We start from the raw sequence: 27176 nt of genomic DNA on the forward strand, positions 1-27176 counted from the left end.
AATTCCGGCAATTCACGTAAAGAGATTACGGAGAATCGACTGATCTTTTCAGATTACAAATTGAAAAGAAAAAATTTTCGAATTCGTTAATCGAAATACTTATTTGAGTCGAAAGTATTTTAGTCGAATAAGGTGAATTTTTTTTTCATCAATCCAAAACAATCGTCATTTATGAGATTTTGCCTTTCATTGATTTCAACTAAGGAATAAAACGCGGAAATCCAACATCAAGTGTTAAGTTGATCATCGTATACCTACAAATATATAATAATACAATCGATTACACTGCTTCAAATACCGTATTTCCGAATGCCTCAATACATACAGAGAATTGGCACGATCGCGCGATGAGTAAGAAACTTTTCGACCCTCGTCAAAGCAGGTCTTGGAAGTTGAGAAACTTCTTTGAGGACTGATTAGAAAAAGCTCGACACGGATGTCCCGCAATTCTGATTCCCAGGGATAAAAGCGTCGCATCCCGATTCCAGGCATCGTTTCGTCCTCGTACGCGGGAGCTTTCCCCGAAGGGCGTGGCAGATTTGATCTCGTACTTGGTAAAGCGGCATCGGGTAATTCGTTTAGGTCAAATTTATCTTCTAGCTGTTGGTCGTTAACTTCGGTTAGTTTACCGGGCAAACGGGACAAACAGGGATAGCGGAGAGTTTTATTAGAATTTATAAGCAGTTTCGTTGACAGTATCTCGTAACGCCCAAATTGGTCGATAATCCCCGAACACACAAGTGGATATAAAACGAGACCACACGCGCGTTGTGTTGGCGCGTATAAAGCGTGTATTCGACAATCCGTGAGCCACCCTCCCAACCCTCTATATATGACATACGTGCACGTTTACATACACGGATACGTACCTACGTGTGCCCACCCTTATTTATTCGCCATTCTGTCGCACAGGGCCGAGTCCGACCGCCTGCAGCAGGTCGCGGTATATAAGAAATTCGATGTGCATTATTGGTCAATTTTTGGGGTGAAACGCGCCCATCTGGAATTCATCGCTTTGTTTGTCGACTCGGTTCGAGGGTTGTAATGTTTTTTCCACCCCCCCTCTCTCTCTCTCTCTCACTCTTCTTTTTCAATTTTCTCTTCTTTTTTTTTATCGACGAAAACTGAACGGAAAATAATTCCCTTTGAATCGGATGAACTGACAAACGTGCTTTTCCCTACATCGTGTGTACGTACTCTACATAGTTATGGATGTATGCGAACGGATGTAGATGTTGTTTTATTTTTATTTTTTTTTTTCCTTTCAAGTGCCATTCGCGTTTCAATACGATTTTTTGTCTGGATAATGTCAAACGCGTTATCGGTAAAACCTATTTCTAATCTGTTGTACTGACATTAATTAAGAAAAACGTTCGGATCCTAACATTTGTTACTTTGCACACGCGTGTGCGTTTGTTTCACGATTGAACTATGATTGCCCATGTTATGCTTGTAGGTGTTTGTGTTTTCAAAAAGTGGTATTTAAGTGATTTTAACGGTGTGTGACGGAATTTACCCGAGATTTGCTGTAAATAATTCTTCACAACACCGATTCCGACGAAAACTCCAAAAATTTTGCGGGAAATTTGAAACCTTATGAAAGAATTTACTCGAGCGTAGATTTCGCGTGTTCTTAACGCTTCGTTCAACTTGTCTGACATATCTCTTCGAAATCCTTCGGGAATCTCTAACCGATGTGTCTCGATGTCACTATAGAAATTCATAAAAACCGCCGATTTCATTATTCATTCTTTACACGGATTTCTTCACCAGGATGCCTTGCAGTTAGTGGAGATGAATGTAATTTTTACACAAACATGGCATCTTTACCATACATACGTAGTGGCAAAAATTTGTTTTGAGATATTGGACAGCGAACTTTTGAACGAATACAAAAATCCGTTATTTGACTGTACGAATAGCACAGGTAGTAGTTACTTTCCTAGAGAAATACACGAAGTGAAGTTTTTGATTGTTCAAAAGGTATTTGAAATACGAAATGCAAAAAATATCCGGCGAACAATTTTCCGCGCCAATTTTTACCGCACTTGTTGTTAGTCGTTCGATTGTTTCTTAAAAAATTTGCTACCAACTCTTCTCAATTTACGTTTTCTCTTCATAATAACGAAGCGCAAAAAATGGATGTTGGATTACTATCATTTATCTCACCGCCTGAAAACAATTAAGTCCTCCGAGCCGAGCCTTTGAGGAATTTATTTTCCCGCGTAACGTGGGCGAAGCCGGTTTCCCTTTTATCAATTTCGCCTCAGTTGTACGTATAAAAGAAGGAACGTATTTTTCGCCGAGTCCTGCGCGAATAACAACACGAGTGGGTAAGTACGCAAGCATCGGGACGCTCCGTAAGCCGCGGGGTCCTGTTAATGTGAATAATTGAACGTATAACAGTGCGTTACGAGTATAAGTCTAGCGGGATAGGAACGATTCTTCCCCTCATAAACGTGCCGCGTAGAAGTCAAAAGCCGTCGGTGGCGCGCCGAGCCCGAACCCTCGGCGTCGAATCATTTAATCATTTCGACAAGTGATATAAAATTCATGAGCCCTGCAGCATCCCCCGATGTATTTGGCCGAGCCGTTGACTCCTCGACGTCAACGGCAGCGACTGCTGTTCCCGATGCACCAACTTAGTCCTGCGAAAGTGGGGCTGTCGAAAGGGAAATTCCGAGGGGGGAAAACCGACTGCGGCTGAATCACTCATCCTGGATATATTTTAATTCGATTTTAATTTGATCCTCGGTTTAACTGGCCCCCGTTCCGCTCTGACATTTTACGACGCGCTCTTCGTCTGCGCGACTCGTGTTATGCACTGAGGAATTTTTGGTTCAAGTCACGTACCGACCGAAAAAGCATTTCATTTTTACCTTAACTTGTAAGGATTAAATCATTCCTCTCAACGGTTGTTCACTGAGAAAATTTTCATTTGTTACGGTAACTAGAAAAATTCAGTACGACAGGCATCGTTGGAAAAAACTGTTTGAATGTTGTCGGAATAACGAAAAACGAGGTACGCGTTACCGTTTCGCGCTATCGTTGATCCTTTCTTCGGTAATTGCAACGCAAAATCAGTTTCTGAGGTTAACTCTACTTTTTTGCTTAAACAAGGCTTTGACGTCAATTTATTCTTGCACGAGCATTAAATTTTCGCAACAGTTGCAAGAAAATATAGCAACAGTGATCGTAATGAGAAAGAATAGCAACGGATACCAGACTTTCCGGTAACGGCTAGAAAACTAATTTTCATTTTGTACCTAGAACTATATTTTTCGATTGTGGTAAAAAATGAAAATAGTCAAGGACTGAGCGGTAACCGGAACTAACAATTACTCTCAGTGTTTGGACATTTTTTCAACATTGCGTAATGCCTGATTTTACTGGAATTAGATCTTTGCACGAATTAATTTCACAACATGCCTGTAGATGCATTGCAACGAGAGATATAAAAAATAATTAGGTTACGTAAGAGAGGTTAATCACTCCTGAAATCTAGTGTACACCTTTCCGTGAATCTTGTCAAGTCTCTTAAAATCTTTGAAATACTCAGAAATATTTTGCGTATTCTGAAATTTTTTGAAATCATTGAAATCCCTGAAATTGTTTGTAATTTTTTAAATCTTGTGAAATCTCCTAAAGTGATCAGGAATCTCTCTAAATTAATTGCCATCCTTTGAGATCCTTACAAATCTCCCGAAATTATCTGAAATCATTTGCAATCTCTTCAAATCTCTTCAAGTCTTTGGAATCTTTGATATTCTTGAAATCTTCGTAATAGTTGAAATCTTTTGAAACGTTTGCAATCTTCAAATCAGGTGTATATTAAATTCGCGAGTGAATAACCCCTCGTTTACGTATTTTATTTTTTCGATTAGACTAGAATTAGAAAAACAAAATAACCTGCAACAAAATCAGTGAAATGCAATCGGTTGTAAAATCCACAGACGTATGTTTTCACGAAAGACAAAGAAACACGTGTTTTCCACTTTCAACACATGAGAAATTTGATACTTTTCTCACACTTATGCCAAGTACCTTTTTGTACTGAGAAAATCTTACTTAAAATATGTAAAATAATTTCTCTTGTAAAAAATATTTTCCCTCTAAAGTGAAAATGATGCAGTGATTCGTTTTTAAAACAAAAAAATTCAGCATGTTAATAATAATCAGTACATTATTGCATGTGCATAAATTTTCGCAAATCGATCTACCTACAGGTTTTCGTCTACTCGAATTGACTTATTTGAAAGCGGATTTGAAGGGAAAAACATAATTAATACAGTACGAGTTGGCTGGTTGAGTTCCACAAACTGCTCAAGCGTAAGTCCGAAGATGCAGATTCTGTATAATCCGTCCAACAACGCAGTGGACAGGAAGTAGTTCGTTGATGGACCTGCACTGCTATATTCTGAGGACAAAATCGATAAATTCCCAGTGACTAAGACCTGTCTATTACCCTGCAGAACCATTATTCCGAACCACGAACTAATAAAGTGTGCACGTGAATGGATTCGGGTTACAAAAGTTATTGAAATGCGTAACAATGCGCGCAGTTTTCTCCACCGCAATGAATTTTTTCCGCACATCCTAATGGCTTGGACTCGAAAATTTATCGAGAAATATTCCCGTTAAATTACGATTACGAATGTAACCAGATTTAAAAAAAAAAAAAACGAGTCTATCAATCCGTTAGAGAATCGTATACGGAACGGTGTATACCTAAGAAAAATGAATATTTTTTTGATAGAAAACAACGAAAATTAAATTTGTAGACGTGGAGAAATTTTATGGTTGTAAAATGTTTTTTATTTAAAATTTGAACGAGACGAGGTGTGTTTTTTTTGTTCTAGAAGTAATCTCGAAATAACGTGACGGAAATTTATACTTTTGTTGTATATTGTGCTCGTGTCGAGCAATTAATCGGGCGAAATCCTTTTTTCCTTGATAAAAAGAGGATGCAACATCCCTGTTGAAACAAAGGTATGTATACATACCTACTTCCACTTGGCATAATGAGTGCGAGGGTCGAGGGTCGAGGGCTGGAGCGTTATTCCGAAGATTCGTTTCTTGAGAAATCAAAAAGCAGCGACTCATCGTATTTAACAAAGCCAATGCAGCGTTTGCCGGATCGTTATACCGCGGCGGGTAGAAAATTTCTATAATCTGTTGACGGTGGTCAAATGTGAAAATATTTATTTTACAGCTCTCCAAGGCTGCGGCTAATTTGTAAGCTACGACAGTTTACACAGCGTTAGCCCGAGATTTATGTACCAATACACAACGCAGCTACACGTGTTTTCCCGACGAACCTTTTGAGCCCAAAATTAGACGGACCAAGAGGAAAGAAGTTAAAAAAAAAAAATCCAACATTGCAGAGGGGAAAAAGAGGGTAAAATGAAATCTCGAGATGCACTTGGGAGCTGGTCAAATCCTTTACTCAAACTCTGTTATTCTTTCATCGCGACCCACGCACTCGAGACCTGAAAGACTCAGCATTAACATAATCGAGTTTACCATTTTCTTTGGTATGCAGATGCTGTGTATAACTGGTACCCGCATACCTTCGAGCCTCGAGTGCCTACGTTATTAATTAATTTCAACCTCAAGCACCGAAATAATTTGCTTCGCCGTATTATACACGTAACTTATAGCTGCTGTACGGAACACGATGATATTCCTGGATTGAAAAGGAAAAAGGAATACTACATCAATTCAAGTTTTCACGATGTAAAACAGATTCAGAGGCTTCTGTTTGGTCCATAAATTACGCGAGGATCTCACAAATTCTCGCGCCGTGTCTAGGAAAGTAATTCCGAATCGTAGTCATAGTTCTTGCTATTTTTTTTCGACGATCCGGCTACGTCGTTTTTGAATTTTATAGCTAGTCCTTTTTAACCGCTAACAACGAATGGACTGCTAATTTAAAATCGGATGTTACACGAGAAATAAAATAGTTGTAACTACTGACAATTTTTCTCCATGTTCTGTAAATGATTTGAGTATTCTGGTGATTCTAGTTACTTTTAATGCATATATTTGGCAAAATAATTCTCCGGAAATGTACGCACTTCTAGTTTATTCCCAGCTATCGAAATTACACAGTCCGTCTTGGATTCTCAGCGGTTAAAATACAGTCGATTCGGCGAAAAATTTCTCTCATTGTGCCAGCAGGTTTATACGAAACTCACTTTATACACGCGTAACCTCGTTTAAAAACGACTTACCAAACGTACAAGCACTGCATTACCATAAATCTTTCTTACCCGGTGAGTTTCGGCGGTGAAAATATTTCCGATGATAAAATCTCCCGCCGAGATATTTTCCGGTGTATTATACGAACACACATCTGACGTGGGTTATCAGATAAACGCACCGCGGACTGTAGAATTCGCACGAATACAGCGACAGTCTTAAACGGTTGTTTAAAGGCCAGTTGGGATTGTAAATTACCATAAATTTCCCGTGAAAATGGTAATATTACGGTATAATTTTCGTCGACTTTATTCCCGACTCTGCGGGAATGCCTACCAAACATAAACAGACTCCTCGAGCTGAATTCGCGGGTCATTTGAGCCGTTCCAAACCATTACCCGCCGCCTCCGCCGCCGCCGATCCGCGTCATCTTGGCCGCGAGAAGAACGCGGCTGGCGTCTCCTGGCGACGGGACTCGCCAACTCCTTAAGGAGATGATACGACCGTCTGGAATAATGGAGACTTCCGTCGGAAATGGTTAAGATCAGAGTTACGATCCGCTTTTGGGTTTAACGCGTCCCACCGACTCGAGAAACGCGAAAAATGTTGCAATATTTATGCGCGGTTGAAAGCACGCGTGATAATAGCGCGGAATTTGGGATTTTTCAAAAAGACAGGAGAATGACGAATTTTAGGTTTGAAAAATAGTACCGATCTAAAGCTTATGGAAGAATCTTTCATCGATGCGGCGGAAGCCACCTTACACGAAAAAATCAGGAAAACTTGAAATGTGAAAGCCGCACTTTTATGCCGTTCCAAATGTTGCAGTTTCGGTGAAATACTTAGCGTACTGTGTATAATGCGTGATTCAATTTTTCGAATGAAAAATATTAATGCAAGTGAAATGCGACCGAGACTTTGAAGTAAATGAGATATAACCTTTAGCGATTCACTCAATTTTTTCTTTTGGCAGTTTAGTGTTAAAAAAACACAAGAGTTAAGTATTAGTGGCAACGGTGAGAAAATTGAAAATCGTCCACTCGAATACAGAATTGCTCGGTCGGTGGTAACTTTGTAAAAAAACAAACGTTTCTTGTATATTTTTTCAATACCAAGGTTCTGCAGACTTAATGCAGCACCTACAGCGACAGACGACAAAAAAATTTTAAACAATTGATTAATACGAATAGAAAAAAAAAAAAAAAACTTTTAGTAAACTACAGGAAAAAATTTACGCCAAGTTATACAGCTGTAGCAATTTACGCACGAATTGCATGATTACGTTCACTTGAGACTGTTTTTAGCAATAACGCGACCTAATTTGACAACATTTTGTTCTTGCGCCTAAAAAACAATTAAATCGCATCAGTGTAGCTTTAGTGCTGCTGTACAAGCATGGACTTCTATTTATAATAATACCAACGATACGTAAATTTCTACATCAATCAGAATTTCTCTTCGTATGCCCAAGTACCTTTTTCTACACAATGAAGCCTGTTGTCAAGAATAGAGAACTTTTGGCACAGAGAACCCTTTGTGAGAAACTTGTAGAACCGTACGGAGAGCCGTGCTGATGACTTGTAATTTGTAAAACGCCACCACTGCTACCTACGTCACGTCAATTTCTTTCTGACCTCAAGTGCCATCTCACGTTCCCCCGTAACCCGTCTATCGAAATTTTCAACATTTCCGCCAGTAATTAAGTTGTATGCTAATTTTTTCGAACTTATCATCGCGGTTAAAACTTTCACCTATACGAATGCAAGCTTGAACTTTTATAACGATTTTCAACGCAGCCGTTATGCCTACATGTACGTAGCCAAAAGTTACCGAAACATTGATTCGGTTACATTTAACTTGAAACTGATCAGTGGGGCCCGTATAAATATGTATTAAGAATTACGAAGTTGTATACTTAAAAAACTAAAATATAGAAAAGAATACGGAAAATAGAAACTGCATTTTCCGACTCCAAACATCATACTTTATGTAAAACCAAATAAGAAATGAAAATGATTTAAATAAGAATTATGTACTTACATATTAATTTGGTCCCTGTTGATCAGATACAAAGAAGAATCGGTACGTAGTGTTTTTTGTTTGTAAACGTACAAAAATTGTTTCGTTCGACATCCTTATGTTCACAAATACAATAACCATAGCGGGAAAATTTGAGAACTTATCCTTCTAAGCTATTCGATTCTTCTTGTTCATATTCCAGATAAAAAAAAAAAAAAAATCACGGTAATACCTAAATTTTTGGAAAGTTATTTATCGTTTGCATACTTCATCCACTAATTGTGGCACTAAAATATTTCTACTGTTTTTTCAGCTACCGATCTTCGTACTTTGGAAAAAGCGAAATGGAAATGAAACGTCATCCGTTAGCACAAGCTGCTGACCCCAATCGATGGACATGTAATACATCACGCATATACATATATATACATATATTGCAGTACACGTGCGCGTGTGTGTGTGAGTGTAATAATTCATTAACCCCAGATTAATCGAAACCGCGGCCGCGCACGTGAATGCCCTATAATTTTTCCACCCCAGAAGAAATTGGAATGAAATTACTTGTACTTTGTTCGGAAATCTGCGATCAAGCGCAGCCCCCTCTTGGTCTGACACTATCTCCGTCGGCGTTCCATTGACGTGGTGAACGTCGGGAGCATTTATCATTATTGTTCATTATTTGTCAATATCGTTATTACTGTCGGCTAGAGCCGCTTATTTTGATACGTGTTCACGCGCCGCTAACTTTTACCCATCGTCAAAGTGTATATAAATATATATAATTTCCTCGTTTAATTCTCATACGCCCAAATTTTTATCCGGAGACCTGAAACGCGATAATACAAGTTTCACTCTAAGATCGCAGGGCTGGAAATCTGCCGAGGACATTTCGATTAAGCGCTTGGCAGGGGGCCGAATCTCTTTTATCCGCACTTTGACACCCCGGGGAAAAAAACTTAACTCGGCAGCTTCGGATCGTTTCTGGATCTGCGAAAGCTTTTTCTTCAATTGTTCTTTGGACAGAATATTTGACCCGTTCGCAAAACGATTTCGTTTAATTTTAGCCAAAATTAAAGCAAGATAGTTTCCTTTTTTGTTTTTTATTGAGAGAATTTTACTCAGTGAAGAAGTAAACAAGCTGGAGAATTTATACGAGCAATGTACGTACTGATGTCAAAAGTACGTAGCGTGATTATTATACAACTCTATGTGTTAACTCTCATTCTCGTTTTAACGAGGAACGAATTTCACCAGGCAAACGAGTTAGAAAAAAAGAGATTAAAGAGTTAACAGCGAATATCGTTATGTAAATCTAATAAAACAGCTTTCTTTCCGTTACATGCAATGTAATGAATTTTGTTAATGGTGTCGCAGATTTTTTTCCGGCACTCTTGGAAAGACGTTTTGTATGATACTTATTAGAGTTTTTATAAACTTGTTTCCGTCTGCTTAGAAGATTCTGATCTGTACTGACGGGTATATTGAGGAATTTTTTATTTACGACTATCATCGGAAAAAATTTTTATTTTTGAACAAATCAGCTATTCTCGTTTGTTCGTTTTCTTTCATTACGGTTTCAGTAAGACCTCGGTTTGTACCAGGATCGCAAGTATTTTGATTCTGAAATGATACACTGAAAGTTTTCATACACATAAATAACAATTAAAATTTAACCAATAATCCAAGTTTTTACACATTTTGCGACATGACTGTACAGGCTGCACTCGTTACATTTTCCAAACATTGATATGCTCCATCGAAATTCCAAATTACAGGAACGACGGAACGCGACTGCAGCTTTGTTGAGATGAAATTGGATGATCAGATCAAGTAGCATGATAGGCTTGAGAATCGGAGAAGCGAATGACCGAAACCTCAGAATCAAGCACACCATTGCAATCGGGCATAGCGTACAAGGCATAAAGTACACTGAGAAAAATTTCATTTGTTACAGTAACTAGAAAAATTCGGTAAAACTGGTATCGTTAAAAAAAACAAAAACGGTTTAAATATTGTTAGAATCACGCAAAACGAGGTACATGCAACCATTTCGCGCTATCGTCGATCCTTTTTTCGTAATTGCAACGCAAAATCAGTTTGTTAACTTTACTGTACTCTTTTAGTCGAACAAGGCTTTAACATCAATTTATCGTTGCACAAGCATTAAATCTTCGCAACAGTTGCAAGAAAATATAGTAACAGCGATCGTAATGAGAAAGAATAGTAACGGATAGGTACTAGACTTACCGGTAACAGCTAGAAAACTAATTTTTATTTTCTACCTAGAACTATATATTTTTCGATTGTGGTAAAAGCTGAAAATAATTAAGGACCGAGCGGTAACCGAAAGTAAAAATTTCTCTCAGTGTACAGATGATAAGACCACTGTGCAATGTTTTGTAAGTACACGTGATACTTGAATACCATACAACGGCTGCCACACGGCAATTAGATGTGTAATATAGAAAATCAGGCCGATTCGAGTGAAACGCGTGTTATAAAACTTTGAAAGCGTAGAGACGCCACGCACAAGTGTAGGTATGCAACATAATTCGTCCGGTTGAAGCGGGTGTGATTATAACGTCAGTTTGAAAAGGACCCCATCAAATTTCTAGAGGTTCTCAGGTGTATCAGCCTGACAGTCTTGGCCGTTAACCTGTTCGGAACCGTCCGAGGGTGGCAGCCGTAATTTGTCCGTCCGATGACTGGCCGGGACTCGAGCTGGACACAGTACGTCTTCCTTTCAGACAATAGGAACCGCTCTTCGAACAATGGATTCGAATCCATCCACCATTCGTCCGCGCTTATACACGCGCAACACACAAGCCGCCTCGGAGAGAATTATCTCCGTGCCATCACGGCGTATTTACGAAGCCCGGTGAAAGTTTTCGCGGGTCGAGAAACAGTGGATACAGTGTCGAAAGGAGGGATTTTTTCTTCCGGTAGAAAAGGCTCGGATGTCGCCTGGAAACTGGGCCGAGGATGAAAAGCCCGGTGCTTCCATATCGAGGTTTTGGATTCTTCGATAAAACGGGACCTGAATGAAAAGCAGGGACGTTGCGACACGGCCCGACAATGCAACGGCGTGCGGGAAGTCCGATCAGGGACCGGATGAGGAAGCTGGAATGGATTTCAGAAAATCGACCGTATCGAAGCGTCTTTCACACAAATTGGTGTAGTATCTCTCTTAGTTTCCCGGGTCGTTTGCCCACGCAAAAATAACCGACTTGTTTTAGCGCTAGTTCGTTTGAATACAGTATTCAACCGTTCCAATGTTCATGTTGGATTTATAGTTAAAAAAAGTAAACAAAGAATATAAAAAAATTTACAGTTGAGGCCAACGGATTGTGTTTTAAAGCCCGCTTTGGTATCTTCAGAGTTGACGGAGTTGGCGACTGCAGTTTCTAAACCGAAAATGGGATCGGAAGGAAAAGCTTATCTGCACGTCTTCGGGTTAAAAACAGTATCCTGTGTAAATTTCACGAGAATCGGTTTGGTGGTTTGGCTGTAATACCTTGTTTACGTGAAATCGGGAGAATCGCGTACATCCGCTGTTGAAAATGTTCGAAAACGACTTCTCAGGTACCGAAAGATGCTCTTTTTGCGGCGGTCTCTATGGTGAATAAAATAAGCCCAAAAACACATAAGAATCAAATCAAAATCCCCATGGTACGATCATTTCGAACATTCTGACTGCGAATCATTTTCGCAAAATTGTTGATATCTAGTCTTGTATGTTTCGAATTTGCTCACATTTATATTTCTATATCACAGCAGGAATATCTTTCAACTTTATTTTCCTTTTTCTAACCTTGGATTCGTATGGTGAAACCCGTAAGCCTGGAGTTCTTGCGGAAGCTCCTGAACTCTGGTAAAACTATGACACGGAGAATTGGGACGTCACCGGGGAAAGTTGTAGGTGTAATACAGCTTGATGCCACATATATTACGTCCATGCACGTAGGAGAGTGATATCGGGCTCAAGTCTCGAGGGAATTGTTAAATTGCCGTTGAAGAACGGTTTCCGGTTTGAGGCGAACCGTATAAAAATACGAAGGATGACTATAGCATATATTGTATGTAGAAGTATTACATGTTATATACTTGGTATGTATTCGGGGTGTCTGCATGCACACGTGGCTATTACCAAATTACGCAGTCTAACAGCAGCCTGCCTTGTTAACCAAGGCGTTACGTGTTATTACTTCATTAAATTATTAGGCAGTTACATACGCACACATGTGCGTATACCTGTACGTCCGTATACGGTGTTGAATTATAAATTTAATTCCATATCCCCGCACGTTTGTTGACACGGTCATAATCGCACTTTGTACATAGTAGATTCCTCTACTACTCCGCGCGAAAATATGAAATGCCTGCTTGTTATTATCAGGTCAACCATATCCATCCAAAGTCCGTTTTACAGTCAAGACTCAAAAGCGGAAATTCGGCAATTAGACTCGAAGGTATCTTTGATCAGTCTTATAGCGCCTTGTTATATATCACCGAAATACGATTAGTTGGTATCTGCAAACGGAGTCGAAAGCAGTCTGTAATAATCGTACAAAAATCGTTGTTTATCTCCGATTTGGAAAAGTTACGTTACAAATTTTCCCCAACGATTCCGGCGAGACGAATGGATGCGTACGTGTTGCTATTGGGATGATCAATTCGTATCGAGTAAACGGGTACAAAACGTATATTGTACATTGATCCGTAATACCAAATGATCAGGTATATGCAAGCGGAATAGCGAGAGAGAATCCGGTTATTCAACCCTTATTATTTTCCACCCCGAAACCAATCGTACAGGACTGCCTCCGCGCGTAGCCCGCAACCATATTCAAAAGGAAGTCCTGATCGCTGGCTCGCACACAGTGCGCGGATATTCCTGGCGCCTGGTCGTTGAAGCCGAAGGATGGCGAGGAGGGAGCCAGCGGTAAGAGGAAGGTTGGCGGCGAGGTGAGGCGAGGCGAGGCGGGAGGGAGAGAGAGAGATTAAAAGGGGAGTGGAAGGAGGATAAGGCAGCGGAGAGACCGCGAGCGGGACGAAAATATCCCGTTAACGATTACCAACCCCTCTCTACGGTCCTGCAGGCTCGTTATTGTGTCCCGCGCGTAACTTAGAAACAAAAGACGACGAGGCAGAGTTCTGATTGGCCCGCGGCTCCCGTTCCGGCCCTCTGATTGGCCCGGGCGACCGCACCCACCCTGCAATGGCCGCTTTGTTGGTACTGCTGCTTTCTCTTGCATGCGCTGCTGCTCTGCGTCTACGTGTGCACTTGTCCTACGTGTGTTACCACACCTCACACAAGTTCGTTCCATTCGGTAGGTATACGCAACTCGTATAATCTCTACCTACACGGCTAGTGTCCAAGAAGCAGTGTTGGAACGTGGTGCACCATCGTGCAATGGCACAAGAATTTCTATCCTACATGTAGGGACATGCACGATGATATCCGACCTAAGCTTTACTACACTTGTGAAGTAAACTTGTATCAAGGAAAATAACCGGTATATGTTATACTTGCGGACTACAAGCGTGTGGAATGAAATACAATTGCACATTTTGTATCAATGCGTGAGGTTATTGAAATTGAAAACGCAAAAATTGCAAGGCTTCCATGATATTGTTTTGTCAGATATCACGGTTTTCCAAACTCTTCAATCTGCAATGGCACGGAGCTGCAATCCCGGAGACTAATCCCCAACTGTGTCGGAACTTTGCGATCGATACTCGCGGTGATGACGGATACAGATCATTGACATTCTCGAGGAATGCTGCAGGTTGTCTCCTTCGACAACCTTGATTTCACTCTTCCTCTCAGGAGTCAACTCGAATCCATGAGTAGCACCAAGAAACTGCGTCACTACTGTCAAATAGAATTCGAAAGCCACGCTCGAATGCGGGACTGGTGCCGAATTTTTCCCACCGGCAAGATACAACCACCACGAAACTCCCGAAAGGGTTGGTCCCACCTTTAAGGTCATCCGGCCGGCCGTGGCGAAGGGTTTCAGCCGAACCACGAGGGTCGAGGTCCTCGAGGGTTGCTCTCTGCAGATGATGGACGGGATGGGACTGGCTGGTTTCAGGATCCGGTGGCGCGGTGTCGGCATATACGGGCAATTCCGCCGCGAAGAAAAGGGCCGCTTGTTCGCGTTCCGCCATGCAGAAATCGCCGCGAAACGCGTATTTTCCACGGGGAAATCGGTGTGTGTGTGTATGGGTATGTATAAAAGGTGCAAGGACGGTTTTGTTTTTCTCGTCCGCGGGTGTGCGATGTAAAGTATTGTTTTCCGTTTTCACCGCAGCCACGCTCTGAAACGCTGTATATTAATGCGCACAAGTATAAACGCCGCGAGCTTACGTTCGTCTTTTCCTTGCTGCACAGTGCAGCCTGCAATCCGCGTTGTTATAAAACTTCTCCGGCAGTCGGTATGTGTGCCGCGATGCCATTTACGCATCCCTTAATTCCCGCTCACTGAACAAATGCGAGAGAATTTTCTTCGCGGTGTTAACGAAAAATACAGGCTGTTATGCGTATTGTCAAGAATATTATTCTCTTTTTTCAAAATCAACCTGCTCGCGTTCTATGTTCGATAAAATTTGCCTTTTCTCTTTTGGAATTCTTATTTAACTTGGATTCTGTTTTTTAGTTCTGGGTAGAAAATAGTATATTGTGCAACAGGGTGGCAAACCAGGTTTTTTCGAGCCGAACGTAAGTTTGCGATATGAGTCTTAGAGGTGAAGACGAATATTGCGAATACGCGATGCGAAAAGGACGCTGCTTCCTTGTTGCACACATTGTTTTTTCGTGAAGCACGGAATTGAGGTTAGGCTCGCGTAATGTCAGATTTACTTGCGACTGCGCATGCGCGGAGTACGGAAAAGACCATATTCATTAACTCTCAAGACTTGAACGTGATCTTTATCGTACCTACTCCACGCACGCGCAGTCGTAACTCACTCCCACCATGGCTACAACAGTTACTTTACGTACGTTACACAAGCACGAAAGACACGTAAAACATGCTTGCGTTACATAAAAATTAGTACGATACTTGACGGACTGAGTCAGGCATGGTGGAAGATCGTTCTTCTTCTTTTTTCATCCAATAAAATATGACTTGCCTCTAGAACGACGGTTTTCAGTACTTGAGTAAAATATGGCTTTCATTTGATCCCATTAAAAAATACTTCAGGTGAAGCAGTTTAGCAAATATGAATATCTTTCATCTTATCGTACGATAAATTGTCGTATTGTTCGTATAGCCGAGCGATTTCAATGACTTTTGATATGTTCCTCGAATGAAAACACCCAGCGAAGTTAAGATCAATTATCATCATGGAGTATAGAGAAACGTAGAAACGAAAAGTGGAACGTGACCTCAACCAAGAGTCGTGATTCAAATATACCTGTAAATACAAAAATCGGGTTGACCATTCGATCATTATATAACAAAAATGAGTAATCATCGATGATCGTGAAACAGGACAGAAATATTCATTTGGATCACAATTCTGGCAACGGTTCTGCAAGTTCGAAAATATTCTCATCGCTATTATAATAATTGTTAACAGACAGTTCATAAATAATTATTCAACACTTGACTGCAGAATTTTTTCACACAAATATAATGGTAAGGGTAATTGATCATCGTTGTAACTCTGGCAGAAAATTATTATTCAAATTCGGAAACCTTCTTCTTATTTCGGAGATTGCATTCAGTCGCATTTTTCTGTCGCATAAAATAGCAACGCGTGCGGGCGATTCCGCTGCGGTAAACTATCACAGTTGTGTCCCGATTTCATATACGTAGGTACAAAGATGTACTCGCTCACCTGTATTCGGTCCTCGGGAAGATCCGTTCGGAGGCTGAGCATCTCGCGGGCGTAAACGTCCGGATAGTGCGCCTCCTTGAAAGCCGTCTCGAGCTCCTCCAGCTGCTGCGACGTGAAGATCGTCCTGGAGCAACAACCGTATGAACCTAGTTATATGCCATTACAACTTGTCACCCTAATTAGTTTTTAGCGGAGAATTACTTCCAGACGCGTTGCGATCGAATAAATAGAAGATCGAGATTCGCCTATTGCGAAAATCTGCGCTATTCAAGGACCACGACTCTGAAAGTCTTCGGGAAATTTGGGACTGAATTTAATTTGCGCAACTTCGTTGATGGTTATCAAATTTCAAGGATACATCAAGTTAGCGATCGGTTTTGTGATACTTTTCTTCGTACGAAATCCAACATTCTTTTCAATCGAATATCTCTTCGCATCATTGTTCGATTATCCGAAAATTGTGTTTCATTGGATGTACAGTGTTCTGCTGGAGTAAAAATTTTGTAACCAGTAATAATGGGTACTGAAGTGAAAAGTTACAACTCGATATGAGATAACAATTTTCATATTGATTCAATGTTCGCAGGTTTGTGTTTACTCGGTAACATATGTTCACCTAATCGCTTTGGGCTTGCAAATAAATTTCAATCACGTTGTCAATTTGAATTCGTTTTATACCGGCGTATAAAATATTGGAAAGTACCTAAAAAAAAAGGTACGTCAATCGTATCGAGAGTGATCTACGCTAATAATACTGCTGGCCAAATACACTCTGTTTAATTAAGTCGGTTAAAAATTCATTGGTTCGAATAAATTTGTCGGATTACGTACACTGTATATTCACGGACTACTGGTTTCATCGCATTTTTTTTTTAATCGTAAGTGCCGCCTTCTTTAAAAAAAAAAAAAAAAAAAACATAGTCAACCTAGCGGAATTGCTCAAAGTTAGCGGTTGAAAGTGATTACCAAAAAATTATTTACTCTAGAGCTTATACTATGTGTATTATAAAAAGGGCATTTCAGGAGGTATCGATCAAGATCAGAAATTGTAATTTTAGATTGGCCTCAGAATTTTTTCTAAGAAAGTACTAGTCAAAAAAAAACAAAAAATACATTTCAAATTTTTTTCAAACAACCTTCGGCTGTATTACGGCTCAATTCGTCATTTCCAAAGCGCCTATATTCTAGAATTCGACAAAATTACGAAACATTTAGTAAAATATAATAGAAATTTTGAGCCCATGTTATAAATGCATGGAGTTTTTATTCCGGGAAAAGAAGTATTGCTAATCCCCTTCTCCACGTGGTAAGCCGTTGTTATTTTTCAACTTCAACGTCAGCTGTAATCGATATTTTGCGAAATTTTTCTACAAAAAACATCCAGTACGATTAAAGAAATCTTTTACTCTACCGCGTTACTTGAAATCCCGATTAGTAGAAAAATGCAATTCAAACGTAGGTACGCGATGAAAGCGTGAAGTCGGAGGATTGAGCAACTATTTTTGATTATTTAAAAAAAATGGCGTTTCATTCCCGAAAGAGGAAGTTAAAAAAAAAAAGGTAAGTAAATTCTTTCATCTTCTTTCTCCTCGGACTCTCGATCCGTAATTTTTAATCCTGGATCCTGGCTCGGATTCATGCTGCTGTACTAATCGCCCCTGCATCGTGGTAACCCGATCACTCGGTAAAAAAATGGCGGGTGGCTTCGCTCGTGACGTATAAGCGGTCGGAACGCCCGTAGGGCGACGCTTAATAACTTGGCATGGGACGCAGGCGCGTTCGCCTCGCGCGAATCGCAAATTGCACGTACGTAACGATTATATACAATCGATGAATGGGGCTTAATTGCGAATGGATATGCGGTTTGCACCGGTGTAACGGCACACGTGTAATTACGTATTCGACCGATACGAGTACAGCGGTCAATCGAGGGACAAAAATGTTTCATACAATTCGGGGGACGGTTTCTCTTGGCTGTCTTCGAGTTTTCACTCTTTTCGAAAACCTCCACGATGATCCAGGAATCAAAACTCACTCGTTGAGTAACGATGACAAGTTCAAAAAATAAACTAACCGGATGAGCATAGAAGCCCAAAATTTTTCTAGCAAGCACATTTCTATAGAAAAATATATCGTCGCTGTTCGGTTCAATATTTGTGCAAATAGCGGGACAAATTGTCGTATGAGAAAAATTTTGAAGCGGTAAGTGATGGCGAAAAAGATAGAAAATATAATAATTTGACCAATCATGTAAAACGATTTGGAATGAAATATATATATATATATATATATATGAAGTAACAGTGAATTATAATAAATTGTGAACGAAAGCTGGTCTTGCATGGAATTCTCGGAAAAATCGTATTAGAAGATTCTCAGAATTATGAATCATCATTTCGTAACTGGAGGTAAAGAGATATACAGATCAGAAAAAAAAAAAAAAATAGTCTCCGTAATTTGTATTGTCATTGAATAGTTAATTTTTTTCCAATACTTGACTCGAATCGATTCAGCCGTTGAATTTGTTCGTAATATACGTAACCGGAAGCGTATTGAGTAAAAGTGGTAAAAGCTTCGTGACACGTGTCTACCAATTATTTGACGTATCACTAAAATGAGGTCCACTTCGCTGTAATCGATACACATATATGATTATATTACAATAGGACCAGAAATCGAAAAATATTCGATGGTGTGTTTGACCCCCCGTTTTTCACCGATTTCGGTTCCGCGGCTGCACTCCAGGGATAACAACTACAATCTCAAATAATTCTCTGCTAATTTCTTGCAATCATTCCCGCCGAACCGATAATCGTGTTACCGTAGCAGCGATCCAATTTGTCAGCAAGACGTCCAATTAGGGATAATTTCTGACAGATGGATATAGACGAACTTATCATCGGCCCCTGTACAACGGTGACTGTGCTCCAGAGATGAGGCAGACAGGCGTGAACTAGGAGGGCGGAAGGCAGCGACTCCTTCAACAAATTCTTTAGAATTCAAAGTCATCCTTCTGCCTACCGAAAATCCCGCGATCAGCTCGTTAGAGGATTGCAGCCCGGTCAGGCCTTTTAACTTCCAGGTTATACACAGCGAGGCTACGCCTAGCTAACCTGTCTATCATGTCTATAAAGGCGTACGCGCGTCAAAAATTTTAACCTTTTTTTTTTGCGTGATTTATTCTATGCTTCGAGTTCGATTCGAGGACGCGTGATTGCTATGCGACGCTAAATTTGGAGGAATATTTAAGGCGCTTTGATTTGTTCAAAATAAGTTTCTGTTGGATATACACTGAGAAAAATTTTCGTTTGTTATAGTGATTAGAAGAATTCAGTAAAACAGGTATCGTTAAAGAAACTGTTTGAATATTGGTGGAATTACAAGAAACGAGTGACAATGTAATCATTTTGCGCTATTGTCGATGCTTTTTCGGTTATTGCAACGCAAAATCAGTTTGTGAGGTTTACTCTACTTTTTTAGTTATATAAGGCTTTGAGATCAATTTATTGTTGCATAAGCATTAAATTTTCGCAACAGATACAAGAAAATATAGCAACAGTGATCGTAATGAGAAAGAATAGTAACGGATACTAGACTTTCTGGTAACAGCTACAAACCTAATTTTCATTTTGTATTTAGAACTATATTTTTCGATTGTGGTAAAAAATGAAAATAGTCAAGGACTGAGCTGTAACCGGAACTAACAATTTCTCTCAGTTTTCGTATAGAAAAATAGTAAATTCAGTGTACAAAGCTAGTTCTCAATTTACTACGCATAAATATCACCAAGTTGATAAAAATTAATTTCGGAAAATGTGTTATCGGTTTAGTGAAATGATAATTTCGTATAAAGAATTGATGAAAATAATTATACGTATGCAGGCAATCTACGTTTCTGAGGTGAGATTTTGAATATGAATTTAAAAAAAACTTGTTCAACATTGAAAACGAGGAGGGAAATGTAGAAAAATCATGACGAAAAGATTAAAATTCGGCAATGTCTGATCGCTGACTGCATCTGAATAATTACACTAAATTTCATCGATATTGGATACGTCGTCAGTGTCTGCGCGAAATGAGGTACAATTTTATTACATGCATAAGCAATTTGTTCGTTATGTCCAGACTGGTTCATTTGGGCTGTGAAAATGTGGCTATAGTTGTAAAAAATATTGCCAATAATTTCGCATCCGTAGCATAAAGTGATGTCAGTAATTGTGGCAATAAAAAGAAAGGAAAACGAAGTGTAAATAGGAGATAATATTCCATTACATTTGATGAATTTGATTATTCCAATAACAGTCACTGCGTTTCAAATTCTCTCAGCTGATAAGACGATAATATAATAAATTCAACGATTGAAAGACCCTTAAAAAAAAGTAAATACTTTACCCGACTGAAACTTGATACTCGGGCAACCATCAGCTGCCTTATGGGTAATTATACAGTTGAAAATTTTGTTTCTGGGATTTGAAGGAAAAAAAAACAAATCGAACAAACAAGCTAAAGATAAGTTAATAAAATGGTGAATCAGCTTGATCAGAGCAGAGACTCACCTATGGCGACGTTTCTTCTTCTTTTTTTTGCTGAAACCTGAGAGACCGTCGACCGTGAAGTCTTTCCCAGTTTCGATACTGTGTCCGATACCTGAAACGATTCACATAGTTGGCACAGATTTATAAAAAGAATAGATGAACTTGGCGAGAACCAAGCAAAGTGAGGCAAAAAAAATTTTGCAAATTACAAGACCAGGCAATTTCGAGTTAAAAAAAACTTTCTACGAGCATGAACTTGATTCTATGTGTACACAATAAAACAGCGCGCACTCGCCGCTAATTGACTTTAATCACGTTACGCTTCTACAAAAGTTGAACGACATTTTTTTTCACTGTTGCCACATATAATTGGATTAATTAACAAGCCAGGGATTCCGATTCGATATAAATTGGCTCGATTCGTGCAAAGGCGTAAATATCAGATGCCACTGATATATTTTTCCGATTCTCAGTACACACGCGATTCCTTAATCATTTTTGGGTACTAAATAAAAATCAGTTTTGGAGTCACAACCCAAAAATCTAAAATATTTTACTATTGTGTTTGAGTCTCATGACTCGTGCTATATTTTTTTTGTTACCATTACGATAACTTCGCGTTGGTTCGTAAATGAATTGATGTCAAGTCCTCGTTTAATTGAAGAAACGAAGTGCGATAAACAAACAGAATCAATGTCTCAATGACCAGGAAATTTAGTACTACCACATTGTCTTGCAATTCCAACGACGTTTAAACAATTGTTGTAACTTTTACCCAGCTTAATAAAATTTCATACCAGCTATAGAAACGAACTTTTTCTCAGTGCTGCAGTTTGAGTAGCAATATATACAACTTCATATACGTATACAATTCAATTGAATCAGCGTTACACAGCGTATCTAATCGCGAATGTGACTCCGAGCCCTTCGTACATTGGTGTAATGCTTAATTAAACCCAAAGCTCATTAGGCGTATCATTTTATCGTTTGCTTCGCTTTGTTCGCGTAATTATATCCATCGATGAACCCGAATGCGAACCAAGTCCTCGTGTATTTGTACATATTCTACACAGATATACGTCTCTCGTTCCAACCCAAGTATCGGATTACTCGATGTAGGTACCTATAATGGATACACACACGAACCTAACCTGCTGTTCGCATGACCCATCTATCACGTGCACTCACTCGCAGTTCGAAAATGCTGTACAAGGTATTCGCCGCATTTGCGCACATCGATATATATATCCGGAGAAGTAAACTACGACCCTTAAAGTTCACCGGAAATTCGCACACATATATAAGCATTACTTGTGTATAGTACAGTGTGAAGTATATACCAGGTCTCAGGAATCAACCGTCGCGTCGTTAGGAAAATGAGAGTTTCGGTCTTTCGTCGAAACCTTACAGCTGTCGATGGATGTTTTTAGGTGCACAAAGAGGCGAAAGAAAGGGATAAAAAAGAAGAAAGCAGAATACCGATCGAGTTTCAATCAAGGAAATATTAACCTCAACTTCTAATACACGTAATGTAATTTTGTCGGAACGATGGATCAAATCGTAGCAAACAATGTGTTTGTTTTTTTTTTTTCTGCAAATATTGTAGAAAATATCTTTATTGAATTTTAATGTTTGTTTTAAGTGCGAATGCATATCGAAACGAATTGATATTCGGATCCGACCGAAGAAACATTGTAAAATCTCGAGTTGAAATTTACCTGATTTTTCCATACCGTGAGAAAAAAAGCAATGAATAAATTGACCCATATTTTCCTCGACGAAAGCTTTCGAGTAATTTGGAAACTGCGTACAGGAGAATAATTTGTGGTAACGAGTAAGACTGTCAGTGCGTAGATTCCTGGATCGGATTAATTTCAACGTTTGCAAAGTTTTCACTTCAGCGAAGCTACCTCGTAGGTATATACCTGTACATATATATTTACATACCTGTAAAAGCGTGAGATAAAAGCTGTTATTACCGCTATCGGAAAGGTATGCGTAACACAGGCTTATAAGCTCGGTTGAATAACAAAGCGCGGTGCCCGAGGGGCGAGTGGGGCAAGGAGGAAAGGGGGAGGAAGATATCCGATTTACATCGATGTATACACGCGTGTATACTGTAACCCAAAATAGGGATGTATATAGGTAGATATATTCGAGGGGTGTACGTTGTCCCCGAAAATAATTATCAATTATAAATTAATTTGAAATTAATGAGGGAAAAGCTTTGGTGCAACTTTGTACAATGAAACTCCCCCAAGCTTTTTACACAGCGGAGGGTTTGAGGCCGGCAGGCAGCCCACCCTGGCGGTCGTAAAGCGCAACGTAGAGCCGAGCGACGCGTGGTGGTAGCTAACTAACTATTAATTAACAGCTTAATTCTAATTATATCCCCCAACTAATTGGACTACGAAACATTGCTGACGTCACTGTGCAGGTAGGTCTACATATGTACATATATATATGTGTGTGTGTGTGTATATATGTATACATGTGTGTGTGTATATGTATATATATATATAAGGGAGTAGTCAGCCAGATACGCGATGAAAAGCGCAAGCAAGCGCAAGAGAAGACAGCTTGAGAGGGACGGGAAGAGGAGGGAAAAGGGTTTTTCTATTTTTTCTATTTTCCGGCAACAAAGCGCCGGCCCATCTCCTACGCCTCGGACCGCTGTCTTGGCCATTGCAAGGATGGAACGCCGGCCATATGGCTTGAAATAACAAGCCGAGTGAATATTGCTTTTAAAATGAAACAGGCCGGGTCGGCTCTTGTTAGGTTAGGTTGCCTCCGTCCGGCCCGCAAGCTCAGCCCCGTTCCGTTAGGCGCTTTTCAACGCTCCGCGGAGCTTCACCTTTCGGAATGACTCCTTAAGTGCGATTTGTCTCGCTTCTTGCCACATTCGTAGTTCCCCGAGGTGAGCCAGTTGTTTCGCATTATCCGAATCCTCACGTATGCTCCGTTTATATTATTAGCCACGGACTATTTCTTCGGAGTTCACGCGGGACGCCGACTCTTTTATCGTTCAACGCTGGGTCGAAAAATGCCAGTTCATATTTTTCTTTTACAGATAATTGTATCCTCGAATCAATGCGAAATTTATTGTACCTGTTGGGTAAATTTGTTCAATACGCTGATTCGGCATTGTGAGCATACGTGTCACCTGCACTCTGTTTGCCGTGTAGTAACGAGTTCGGAAAGGTGGATTTTGGAAAGATTTAGACACCTCATTGACCACGTCAGTCCACGAATATTTCTCTTGATTACACTCCCTAACAAACTATGAAATAGTGCATATAATTATAACAACGCGTGAATGTTCATATTATCACAAACGGTCGAGATAATTATTTCACTTATTGTGCTACTTAATTTTTTTCACATAATACGGTATTATATAGAGATTGTTATTCTTTTTGTACAATGTCCGAATATATGACTTCATTGCGACAGTCGCAAGAAAGTTTTCTTACGAATGACTGCCTACTGATAAAACAATTGCCACACAGTCAAGAACTCATAGAATATTTGTAACACTTTTTTTCATATTGCACTTTTAATGACAATTTTTAGTAAAGGTAGACGAGTGAAGGACTTCACAGCGGTTGTGACAAAACAATCTTTCTAGTCTTGGATAGTATCGTATATTCCCATTTCCCGCAACACCTGCTGTTGCCAGAGTGTTTATTGCACGATGACATCTGGCGACACTTTGTTGCACCAGTTATTTTACCGCACTGAACTACACCTGGGATATACCCGCCCGCGATTTGTACAAATCGGTCGACCCTCGGGAGGTAATTTCAAAATGGAGTTAGAAAAAATTGGTATAGCGTACGTCGGAAGTTGGACGAAAAGAACTGTGGCGTATAACGAGAGAAGAGCGTGCATGAATCGAAGGAGAATAAGTCGGGAAAATCTGGTCCTCCGATTGGTGGAAAATGGGATGATATCGCGACTGCGGTAAGCATCTCTGGTAAGAAGCCGAGCCCAATGACCCGAGGGCAATACCACGGAATTACGTCCCTCGGTTCTTTGTAAGAGAGAGTCCGAGATCCGTCTTGGGGGGTATTAAAATTCAATTATATCCCGCGAAGCTTTGATCTGAAGTATCCGTCGAAGAACGGAGAGAACTCCTTGACGGTTCCCGTTCGATCGTCGACCGGGACTTCGACTTGGACTTAGAGTCGCAGGGTCGATAACGGGGCGGAAATATCGACACGCCGCCAAAGCTCTCCCTTTGCTCTCCTCTCTCCATCATCGAGCAGAACTCTGTCCAGCAGTCAATTAATCAAATCCCGTTAGCGATTAGAACCACTTAGCACCCCGGCGCATGTCTGATCCGCAAGCGCTGCAGCAACCGGCTGGGCTGCTGATCCTCGTTGACGAAGAAATTCCCTCGGGATCTACCGAGTTGCGAATTGCCCGCAGTTCCAGGACGACGCGAGTCCCTTATTTTCCCGGACAGTGAGGGCGAGTACCGAAGCACTTCGCCATATGGTGCAACAGTGTTCGCTCATTGATTCGGTGATCGTGATTCATGATCCCTTTCGTCCCGCGACTTTGAATTCTAGGTTTTTAGGAAACCGATCACCGTGTAACCGAATAATGGTAATTTCACATTGGCTATGTACCATGAATTTGAATCAACGCACGGAGGTTGAAATTCAATTTATTTGAAAGAAAATAAGAAGTATAGAAAAAGAATGCCAATATATGCAATTAACGTACGGAGCAACAAGGCATGCTTTAAATGAATTTTGCGGTACTTGGGGTGTGTGGAATAATTTGTAAGTGTAAGCTGTTACGGCAATTGAAAATGAACCGGTATTAGATTTATAGTTTGTACTCAGTTTCATAACTTCACATATAGTTTGGCTAAAAATTTGGCAATCGATGATCAAAGTATATGTATTATACTGTTATAACTTACTGTTGAGAAAAAAAAATGATTCCTCTCTGTATAAACATACGTAAAGTCGACAATATAAGTGAGCTGACGCAAGTAGATACAGGTCGGAACCGTGATTCTGGAGTGGTTTTAAAGGATCTTGAACAGATTCGGTTATAAGCTAATTGGGAAAAAGAAAAGACCAAGAGAAGAAAACGAAGAAGAATAATAAGAAGCGGAAGCTGCAGTCGGATCGGGGAATCAATAATTCATGTCTAATTATTTCAACAGAATTCAATTCAACACTCCCTCCTGCCAGTCTCAAGAGGTGAAAATGCGTCTCTGTACAGATTCGTTGTACGGTTGTAAACACGAAAACACCAGCCGATCATTCCTCGTCGATATTTATTCGAGCAGACGTGATACAAGGATTTCGAAAAACTCGATGTTAATTATTAAAGTCTCCCGGTACGTAAGTACGGCAATATCGATAACTCGTTGTATAAATTATGAGTGCCTTCGAAAGTTTCGATAAATTTTAAATAATTTGTGAGGATGAGTTTCGGTAAGGTCTGAAGTCTGGGAATAAAAGAACGAACGAACACGATGTCCGGTATCTTCTGTAATTATTCGGTGATTAGTTACTATTAAAACTAATCGAATGCAATCTCGGTTCGAATTTTTTTTTTTTTTACACAGCGATTTCGATTTTCACATTGTCGATATACGCATTCTTCAAGTTGCGATGACATTTGACGTTCTGAAATCACGGTTTCGAGACGGTAGCCTTGATTCAAAATTACATGTCAATTTAGCGCAAATCGCACCTCAACGAGTGGGACTAAACGCTAACCGATGACGATCCAACAAAGTTCGTCATCCGGTTTAACGGTGAATAATCCGGCGCGTCTTCTGCCCATTTTCGTCTTCGCCATTTATAAAGTGACAGCGAAGTTTAGCGGAATATTAATTACACCGCGCTTAATTTACTGCACTACTGTAACGCTTCGCCCGTGAGACGTTTCACAGTGGTTTTAAAACCTTAACAGCCACTAAAGTAAAGCCACCTCGGGTTCCTCGTTCCTCGTGTCTCGCTCTTGAGCACGGAAAACAAGCCGTGTTAGGCGAAGGGGTGTTGAGGGCCGCCATTGGCTATCCAGGGCTCCTTTATCGTCAGTTGCCAAGCAACGAGCACCACCACATCGCAACCGCCCGTCGCCCCGTCTACGGGGTGTACCGAGCTGCCTTAAAACTACCCTTGTTTCCACGCGAGGGTGTTGTTGCTGCAGGGACCCGCCAAGAGCCACCAGAGCTAGGGGATGTATTAACCTGCGGGAATAAAGTAGTCACTTCCGGAGCTAGGCAACGAGCCTAGAAGAACGTGAATATTTCAACATTTTACACCGTGAAACGTGGTTACTTGCAAGAAATTCTAGTAAAATGCGTGTCGCTTCGATCACTGCTGGAAACGCTCTTGCCGACGGAGTAATATTTTAAATAGATAGTCACAGTAGTTAGACGTGGAGATACTACCGTGACCCGTGTCTTGATGTTGCATGTTTTACCTGTAGTCTATATTTTTTTTTTTTTTTCGACGCGTTAGCGCCGTCCCTTGAACGTGAAGCCACGCTGAGTTTTTTTTCTAATAATTGAAAGATTACTGTGCCGGAATACCGTATCATCTT

General features: G+C 40.2%; 2 protein-coding genes across 5 annotated transcripts in view; both read right to left on the reverse strand.

Moving 5' to 3' along the window:
• LOC124221122 (rRNA 2'-O-methyltransferase fibrillarin-like) overlaps positions 1 to 27176 on the reverse strand; it is a 292337-nt gene that overhangs the window by 25543 nt on the left and 239618 nt on the right. The window lies entirely within an intron of this gene.
• Positions 1 to 27176, reverse strand: part of LOC124221624 (visual system homeobox 1) — a 76473-nt gene that overhangs the window by 15312 nt on the left and 33985 nt on the right. For 2 of the 4 annotated variants that reach the window (XM_046631811.2, XM_046631809.2), the window contains exons 3-4: positions 20622 to 20712; positions 16066 to 16189 (exon numbers count right to left, since the gene is read on the reverse strand). In XM_046631811.2, coding sequence (XP_046487767.1) covers positions 16066 to 16189; positions 20622 to 20712 — 215 coding nt within the window. Of the gene's footprint in view, positions 1 to 16065; positions 16196 to 20621; positions 20713 to 27176 lie in introns of all 4 variants that reach the window. The other 2 variants (XM_046631810.2, XM_046631808.2) reach the window with 1 other exon arrangement.

Source organism: Neodiprion pinetum, chromosome 6 (assembly GCF_021155775.2).
Source record: "Neodiprion pinetum isolate iyNeoPine1 chromosome 6, iyNeoPine1.2, whole genome shotgun sequence".
Classification (NCBI taxonomy): domain Eukaryota; kingdom Metazoa; phylum Arthropoda; class Insecta; order Hymenoptera; family Diprionidae; genus Neodiprion; species Neodiprion pinetum.